At 34.2% G+C, this 10,057-nt stretch overlaps 1 protein-coding gene across 4 annotated transcripts; it reads right to left on the reverse strand.

Annotated features, from left to right (window-relative positions):
* Nucleotides 1-335: 335 nt before the first annotated feature.
* Nucleotides 336-5,730, reverse strand: LOC107873567. 4 transcript variants are annotated; one of them, XM_047413492.1, is made up of 4 exons: nt 3,535-5,480; nt 1,198-1,400; nt 997-1,101; nt 336-900 (listed from the first exon to the last, which is right to left on the reverse strand). In XM_047413492.1, the coding sequence occupies exons 2-4, from the start codon at nt 1,391-1,393 to the stop codon at nt 599-601; spliced, it is 603 nt and encodes a 200-aa protein (XP_047269448.1). In that variant the 5' UTR covers nt 1,394-1,400; nt 3,535-5,480; the 3' UTR covers nt 336-598. The 4 variants fall into 4 exon arrangements, with proteins under 4 accessions (XP_047269448.1, XP_047269445.1, XP_047269447.1 ...); XM_047413489.1 differs by having other exon boundaries at nt 403-1,101; nt 3,535-5,730; XM_047413491.1 differs by lacking the exon at nt 3,535-5,480 and adding an exon at nt 2,493-3,483 and having other exon boundaries at nt 403-1,101.
* Between the last annotated feature and the right edge of the window lie 4,327 nt (nt 5,731-10,057).

Raw genomic sequence — 10,057 nt, forward strand, 5'->3', positions numbered from 1 at the left:
ACTATATATTTAGAAGATGAAACAAAAATATTGGAAGGAGGTGATTAGACATGACATGGAGTAGCTTCAGCTTATCGAGGACGTGGCCCTAGATAGGAAGTTGTGGAGGAGGGGGATTAGGGCATTATTGGGTGTGGTGATTTCTATTATATCTTGTCCTTTTACTATTTCCCGTCTAGATTGTTTTATCTTGAGCCTGTGGTCTATCGTAAACGGTCTCTATATCTCAACTCTGAGGTTGTGATATGGACTGCGTACTCTTACCCTCCCCGACCACACCTGGTAGGAATATACCGGGTATGTTGTTAGTGTTGCTGCATGAAACAAAAATACAGGTAAGGAAGCATCAGAAATCTGATTGAAATATTGACATATGGTTATTTACAGTCAAGCTAACACAGCATTATCAGTACGGTTGTATACATGTGGCCATTGTAAACTTTGATAACAAGCCAGTCAGTACTAAACACTAGAGCTCTCTATAGCTAGTTGCAGATAATTCTTGTTAATATGTCTATTTACAGAGGCATGGAGAAAAGGATATTTCTCCATCTATACAATTAATCTTCATCTAGTTATCATTAATCAAGTAACTTCCTTAAAAAGCAGAATCTTGATCTTTGGTTCGCTTCTCTTTTCCCCTTCGTATCGCTTGGCTGTCTTGATCAAGATTCATTTGTCGAAAAGCTGCAGAAATTGGTTGGATTTGTACACTAGTTGCAGCAGCAGAAGCAGCATGAGCAAGAGCAGCCCGGCCGAATCGTGATAGTTTAGGCTTCCCATGAACATTCCCCTTGTTAGAGTTCCTGATTCCGCCACTTTGTGAAGGCGCGGCCAGTTTTAAGGGATTCAAGTTCTTTGTACATTTGACGCCCGTAATGTGATGAGTGAATGATGAAACTGAAAAGAAGAAGAATAAAGACATCTTTTGTGAGGACATGAAAAGTTGAACTATTCTTGTCACAACCCTTTGTTTTACGTAGCAGAAGGATTTACCGGATCTTGTGTGAGATGAAGCGGTGGCTCGGTGAAGGCGACACTTAAATGAGCCAGGGTGGGTAGCGGGTGCACATACACAATGCTTCAACACCGACACTGGAACTGATACGAAGAACAAAACACATGATTTGTGAGAACACGAAGAAACTGAACGTTTCTTATCAGAACCCTTTTTTCATCATAACAGAAGTATTTTACCGGTTCTGGGGTAAGATGAAGAGGTGGCTCGGTGGAGGCGACACTTGAATGAGCCAGGGTGGGTGGGAGGAGCGCATAGGCAAAAATTCATTGATGCTGCAGCACTACCGGTAGCTTTGGACTTGCTGATTCTTTCTTTTTTCTTGTTCATCTCTTTAACTAGCAAGTGACTTGAGTCCAATGCCTTCTCCATCATATTAGGACTGTAGGCATTTTAAAGAGGGAAACAAAACTGTGATAGATGAAAGCAACATCGACTAGCAACGTGTAGATTAAATTCTTGATGACAGTTTAATCATAAACGTATATACAGAGTGTGTTCCAACAATTGGGGTTTGGGGAGGGTGGGGTGTACGCAGATCAAACATTCAAACTTAATGACAAATGACAAGTTTTAAATGAAAGCAAATTCTCAAGCAGAGGTCGAATTCAAGATCATAAACCAATTGCAGTTATTGTCTTCCTCTATTTCATCTTACACGACATTAGTCCCTTTCTAGTCTGTTTCTATAAGAATGACCACTTTGCAAAAATCTTCAGTTTGAACTTCTCATTTTGCGCTTTATCAAACACTCTCATAGACATATAGGCAAGTCTAAAGTACTTTTAGTAAGTTCTAATTTATGGCTTTTAACGACTTAAGTAAAAACATAGATATACATTCAGTTTCCTAACAGTTATTAAAGGGAGCAAAAAAGAAGTAATATCGAACAGACTTAAGAAAACATAAAATTCTAGAACAGAGAGACTGAACAGTTACCGATCAATTTGAAGATTTTGAAGAGCTATCGGGAATTGGAATCAGAGTGCAATTGAACACTCTTTGCAAAACAACTAACTAAACTTCCAACACTAGAATTTTTTTTTGAAAGCCAAATCATCGGCTTCGTCTCTAAGATTCTGAATAACAGAGAGAGAGAAAGAGGAAATACATGAATAAAGAAAACAGATTTAGAAAAAGGACTAACAATAATAACGCACCAAAAATGGAAACTCAATTTAAGAAAAAATCATAGACATACACCCAATTTTCCTAAAAGAACACAAAATTCTAGAACAGAGAAACTGAACCGATCATGAAAAATTGGAATCAACTAATTAAACTCACAGAAACTTCAACACTTGGAAATTTTCGAAAATTAAAGAAACCCAAATCAGCAACTTCCTCTACGAATTCTAGAACGGAGCAACTGAACCGTCACCAACCAATTTGCCCCATGAAGAAAACTTCAAGCAAAACAGATAACAAGCAATCGACAAAGGAACGAAAGATAAAAAGGAGAAGATGATATTACCAAGATTTTGAAGAGAAAGAGGAAGGGGAATGTGGGTCGTCATCGGGAATAACAGATATACACCCAAATTTGCCTAAAAAGAAGCAAAAGCGAGACGACAAAAAAAAAGCGCAAAATTCTAGAACAGAGGGACTGAACCATCAATGATCAATTATCAAGGAAATTTTGAAGAGAGAATTACCAAGAGGAAGGAAGGGGAATGTAGGAATCACAGTGAAATTGAATAAAGAAAATTCTCATTTTGGCAAATCAACGCTAGAAATCATAGTGAAATGGAATAATGAATACACCCATGATTTGCGAAAGCGAATTACAAATCAATACACAATAAAAACCAGTTTCTTAAAAGAAAAAGTGGACTAATCGTAATTTACAACAACATTAACAACATACCAGTATATTACCACATCGTAATTTAGACAACAGAAAATGCTAATTAGACAGAAACATTTATACAAATTGATAAAGAAAAGAAAAGTGAAGCAGAGATATACACCCAAATTTCCAAACAGCTAAAACAGAGAAGAAAGAGAAGTCAAAATGAAGTGAGTAAAACACAAACGCTGCTCAAATAGTACAGGCAATGCACAAAAAAACAGATTTTGGAAAGCCAAAAAAAAAAAAGATTGAACTAACAACGACATACCCAGTGTAATCACACGAGTGGATTTGGGAAGGGTACTGTGCACGCAGACCTATCCCTACCACGTGAATAAGGTAGAGAGTCTATTTTCGATGACGCCACACCCAATGTAATCCCACAAATGGTTTTGACGGGGGTATTGTGTGCGCAGCCTTAGACCCCTACCCTGTGAAGGTAGAGAGGCTATTTGCAATAATACCTAACCTGAACCAACACCAACATAATACCCAATTTAATCCCACAAGTGGAGTTGGGGAGGGTGGAGTATACGCAGCCTTATCCCTACCCTGCAAAGATAGAAAAGCTGTTTCCGATAACACTTTTGACTGAACCGTCTCACAAAATTTGCCCCATTAAGAGAACTTTTAATCAAACAGATAAAGAAGAAGAAAATGTTACCAAGAATTTCAAGAACTGGATGAAGGAGAATGAGGGCCATCAATAATCGGAATCACAATGAAGTTGAATACTCCCATTTTGGCAAACTTCCAACACTTGAATTATTTTTTTGAAAATGAAAGAAACCCAGATCAGCAGCAGCTTCGACTCTACGATTCTGAATACACAGATAGAGAGACTAGTTATATACAAATTAAGAAAACAGATCATGGAAAGCAAAATAACAAAGGCTACCCATAATTAAGCGCAGAAAATGGTAACACAAACAAAGATATATATACAATTTAAGAATAAACATAGATATACACCCAATTTTCCTAAAAGAAGCCAGAACCACCCAACTAATACAAGAACACAAAAGTCTAGAACATAGAGACTAAACCATCACTGATCGATTTTCCCCAATGAAGAAAAGCTTTCAATCCAACAGATTTTGAAGAGGATAAAGGAGAATGCGGGCGGTTATCTAGAATTGGAATCGCTCTCATTAGCAAATCAACTAATTAAACTCAAATCAACAGAGAGTAAAGTGTACTTAGAAAGGCAGATTTTTAGAAATAACGACAACAACAACATACCCAATGTACTCTCACAAAGTGGGGTTTGAGGAGGGTAAAGTATATGCAGTTCATACCACCGCTACCTCAGAATGAAGTAGAGAGTACAGAGGATGTTTCCGATACACCCCAAGCTCAAGACAAATAACAATATAACAAACAAAAAACATAAGAGTACAGACACAGATACAAACAAAGAACTCCTCCCTACTATATGCACAGCACTCATACAGATATATAGACACGATTTTCGCAAAAGAATCACAGAATTCTAGAACAGGGGAACTGAGATCAATTCGCCTTATAAAGAACACTTTCATCAAGATTTTCAAGGGGAAAGGGAATGTGGGTCGTCGTGGGAATTGGAATCGCTCCCTGTTAGCTATTCAACAAATTAAACCCTCGTGGTCTAGCCCTTCCCGGAAACCAACAAAATTTTATAACAGAGGAACTCAACCGTCACAGACAACACCCAAATCGCAAGACTTTGAAGAGGAATATCAAGGGGAATGTGAATCATTTTAGCAAAATCAAACTCATCAGAAACTTCCAACATATGGGAAAAAAAAAATTGCAAATTTTTTCTAATACATTTTTCGGAAAATAAAGGAACTTATAAATCAGCAGCTTCGTCTCTATGCGATTCTGAATAGAGAGAGACAAATACGTACAAACCCAATTTTCCCAACAGTTAAAAAGGGAGCAAAAAAAGCAGAGAAAACGAACGGATTAACAAAAGAAGATAGAATTCTAGAACCGTCACACCCAATTTGGAGATAAAATGGAGAAGGAATTTCAACAAGATTTTGAAGAAGAGGAGGAAGGAGAATGTGGGTCGTCATCACAGTGAAACTGAGTAATACATCCACCCAATTTTCTTTAACCGTTAAAAATCTGAAGCCAAAATGAACCAACTAAAAGGGGACAAAATTCTAGAACAGAGGGAACATAAAGGGCACAAATTTTACCAAGATTTTGAACAAGATAAGGAAGAACCCAATTTTCTTTTAACATTTAAAAAAGAAGCCAAAACGAACCTACTAACAGAGCATTAAATTCAAATTCTAAAACAGAGGGAACCAACTAAAAGGTCACTTGTTCGAGCCACACCAAATGAAAGAAGAAAAATATCACCAAGATTTTGAATGTGAGTCCTAAACTCCCATTTTGCAAAATCAACTAATTAAACGAATTATTTTTCTTTTCCAAATCAGTAATTAGCTTCTCTCATTGATACAGAAAAAAAAGATGGAGAGAGAGAGATAAAGGAGGGAAAGTTGTGAGTGTATATATGGAAGTTGCGTTGATCTAAGATAGCGGGCGCGCCACTCGGATCTTATATAACTCACGATTTTATTTTTTAAACTTAATAATATTGTAGGATTCACTTGTCCCTTTTTTTTTTTTTTTTTTTTTCTTCTCATCTGAATTTTGTGAGGGTTATAATGAATTTCCGAAACTATTTGTTAACGTATTAACTGACCTAAATGTTCTTTATCAAATATTTTTTCTTAGGCGTTCAATGTGCGTGAAATACACGCAGTAGTTCAAGTGTCAAATATATATCAGTTAAATACGGTAAAAAATAGTCTAGAGGATCACAGGATCTACGCAAAGTTCAGGATGCATAACTACAAATTTCGTCAAAGTATAGTTATTTTTCACACCTTTTTTTTCTTTATTTTATTAGCTAATTTTACTTGTTAGTGTAGGTTATTTAATTTTTTTTTAAATTACAAATTGAGTTATATGTAATAGCAAATTAAATTTATCGGATAGTGTAAATATTTTGTATGTTAATAGTGAACAAAACTTAAAATCTTACTAAATATTATGCTAAGAAGGTGTTTGACCATAAAAAATAATTTTTTAAAAGTTGCAATTGGAGTTGAAGTTGGAGTTGAAGATGGAGTTTTGAGTTGGCTTTGGTCTTGAATATAAATTGGAGTTAAAATGGACTTTACTCCCCTTTACAATATGAAGAAAGAAATAAGGGTCGAAGTTTAGATTGTTAACAGTAGTTCTACCTATAGAAAGGATCATGAAAGAGGCGATCAAAATGGTACTCGAAACCATTTACGATCTCGAGTTTTCAGACGCATCAAACTTTCGGTCGGGTCATTTTTTACTTTTTGTGAGAAAAGTGAAAGTGAAAAACAAATTTAGCTTGTTTTTATTTTTCTAAATACAATTTGAAATTGTATTTAATACTCTCATGGTCAAACATTAAAATATTTACGAAAATAAAATAATTACAAATTGAGTAATTTGGAATAGCAAATTAAATTTATCTGATAGTGTAAAATATTTTGTAAGTTAATAGTGAACAAGACTTAAACTTTAGTAAATATTATGCTAAGCAGGTGTTTGACCATTAAAATTAGATTTTTTTGAAGTTGGAATTGGAGTTGGAGTTTTGAGTTGTGTTTGGCCTTGAATATAAATTGAAATTGTTTTTGACTTTTTGTGAGAGAAGTGAAAGTGAAAAATAAGTTTAGCTTGTTCTTATTTTTCTAAATACAATTTGAAATTTTATTTGAAATTCTAATGGTCAAACACTATAATTTTTACATAAGTGAATTATTTTTTTAGTGAGTATGAAGAAGTATTGGTGTGAGGTATATTTTTACATAGCTTGTTCCCCTTGTTAGTTGTCATATTTTCTTTACAATTTTTTTCTTTTTGTACCTGAATTTGCTACACTTGAGTCGAGTGTCTTTCGGAAACAGTATCACTATCTCACAGAGATAGTGATAAGATTTGTGCATATTTTATCCTCTCCAAACCTCACTTGTAAAATTTTACTGGATACATTATTATTGCAGTAATTTATATAAGAGAGAAGCGTTGAAAACACTCCCAGAACATAGCGCGAATTATTACTTTAATTTTCAAACTACATCCTAATATTAAAAATACCTCTAAACTTGACTAAATAAATTTAAAAACATCCCTAGATTATTCCATGACATAACAAGTGGTCTCAAACTCTTATGAATGCATAAATTACTTAAAAATAATGACACATGAACATTAACTGATAAAAATTCACTTTTAACTTTTCTCTTTAATTTTTATCATACCCTAATTGCTACCACAATTCTTCTTCTTATTTATGTTTTTCTAATTAAATCACACCTCAAGTTTGAATCTACACTTGTCTTTATCTTATTTAATTGCTAAATTTCTTAAACTCAATTACTTTGATCATTATAATTTACTGATGTGAATTTCGAACAACATTAAAAATTTCATGATCGATTGATAATCTCAAAAGGAGATTTAAGCGCCACACTAAATAATCAAATTAAAATGAAGTGAGATTGTTACCGATACTTGTATCAAAGAATTTTAAGCTAAAATCCTTTAATTTTCATGAAAATAGAAATCAAAGGATTATGTTGGTGAATTCTGGGAGAATTAAAAAGAGAAGAGGAAAGTTCTAAAGATGTTAGAGAGTTGATAGGGTGATTTTATCGGATAAGGTTGTTTTAATCGATTTATTTTTTAAAATATCTTTTATCTTCTTTTTTTTTACTTTAAATATTTATGTGGATGTCACATAAATAACACATCAACATACAAATTCAGCTGAACCGCGAGTGAATACAGATTAATTAGGTATAACAAAATAAAGATGCATTTAAATTTATTTAGTTAAGTGTATGAATATTTTTAATACTAGATATAGTTTAGAGACCAGTAATAATCCGCACTAAGTTTGAAGATGTTTTAAATTTTCAATACTTCACTCTTTATAATATATAAATATATTATGGGAGGTGGGAGTGGGAACTGGGAATTGAGGAGACAGGTGGTGGGGAGAAGAGGCGGTCACTTGGGGAACTTATTTTCCTAGCTAATTCCATAGAGAAGTTATTATGCTTATTTTTTAATATTTGAACAGTTGTTGATCATTAAATTCGTTGCTTTGGAATATTCGCCTCAGATTATAATGACAAATTCTTGACGCGAAATGTAATTCTAAAGTACTCTAAAGACTCAAATATAGTAATTATGAAGGTGGTAAGATCCTTGCAAAGTTACCCAATAGCCTAGAGCTTATGGAGCTCAAATTCGATCAAGATCCAAACAACAATAAGCACTCAACTACTACTAAAATAGGCATTTCCCACTCACATTTTGATATTTCTCTTGTTATCATTGGGACAAATGACAAGCAAACCCTCGACCCTTGTCGGTAAAGAACCTTCTTTAAAACATCGAGAAATTAATTTTATAAATCTTTAATCAATTTAACATGAGAAAAATGAAGAAAAAAAATCCCACCAACTAAAAGACATCCTTGGTTTAACTTTAATGCATTTAAGAGTGTATCATCTTATAAGTAAGAAATCATGAGATTTGTTATAAAACAATAAAGAACAAGAAGAAGAGTAGAGAGAATAGAGAGAGTAATTCTTATTTCTTCTCTTGAGGGATGATTTACAATTAAGGAAACCCTTCTATTTATAGGGGGAATTTGCCCCTAGTTTCACACTAAAAGACAAATACATCAAATCCTGATAGACATCAAATAGATCTTAATAAACATTCACTATAATTGATATATATCATAACACTCCCCCTTGAATGTCTAACAATACGCATGTAGGCTGGCTCATTAAAAACCTTACAAGGAAAACCCAATGGGACAAAATCTCGTAAGGAAAAAAGAGTACAACGCGTATTAGCTCCCCCTAATAAGAACTTCCTTGAAACTTTGCATTCCGAACTTGTGGACCATCTTCTTGAAAGTTGCAGTTGGAAGAGACTTGATGAATAAGTCAGCCACATTGTTACTTGAACGAATCTGATGTACATCAATATCACCATTCTTTTGAAGCTCATGTGTATAGAAGAGCTTTGATGAAATGTGCTTCGTTCTATCTCCTTTTATGAATCCTCCTTTAAGTTGTGCTATGCATCTTGCATTATCTTCATATAAAATCGTGGGTACTTTATCACATTTCAAGCCACATTTTTCTCGAATGATATGTATTATGGACCTCAACCACAAACACTCTCGGCTTGCTTCATGAATAGCTATAATCTCAGCGTGATTCGATGAAGTGGCTACGATAGACTGCTTTGTTGATCTCCAAGATATGGCAGTATCCCCACATATGAATACATAGCCTATTTGAGATCGAGCTTTATGCGGGTCAGATAAGTACCCAACATTAGCATAACCAATAAGATCGGAATTGCAATCTTTAGAATAAAATAAGCTCATATCGGTAGTCCCCTTTAGATACTATAATAGGTGTTTGGTCCCATTTCAATGTTTTCTAGTAGGAGCAGAACTATACATTGCTAGCAAATTTATTGAAAAGGCAATATCAGGCCTTGTAGTATTTGCAAGATACATTAGTGCACCAATTGCACTAAGATATGGTATTTCAGGACCAAGGAGTTCCTCATTCTTTTCTTGAGGTTGGAATGGATCTTTATTCACATCACGTGATCGAAAACAACCATCGGAGTACTTAATGGATGTGCTCCATCCATATAGAATCGTTTCAACACCTTTTTTGTGTAGGCAGATTGATGGACAAAGATACCGTTTGTCAAATGTTCAATTTGCAAACCAAGACATAACTTTATTTTTCCGAGATCTTTTATCTCAAATTCTTTATTTAGGTAATCAATTGCCTTTTGAAGCTCTATTGGTGTTCCAATAAGATTTTTTTCATCTACATAGATAGCAAGTACAACAAACTCCGATGTTGTTTTCTTTATGAAAACACATAGGCAAATTTCATCATTCGTATAACCTTCTTTAGATAAATATTCACTAAGACGGTTATACCACATGCGTCCAAATTGGTTCAAACCATACAATGATCTTTGCAATATAATGGAATACATTTTCGGAGGTTTTAAACTATATGCTTTCGGCATTTTAAATCTTTCGGAAATTTTTATGTATATCTCATTATCAAGTGATCCATATAGATAGGTTG

Source organism: Capsicum annuum, chromosome 6, assembly GCF_002878395.1.
Source record: "Capsicum annuum cultivar UCD-10X-F1 chromosome 6, UCD10Xv1.1, whole genome shotgun sequence".
NCBI lineage: Eukaryota > Viridiplantae > Streptophyta > Magnoliopsida > Solanales > Solanaceae > Capsicum > Capsicum annuum.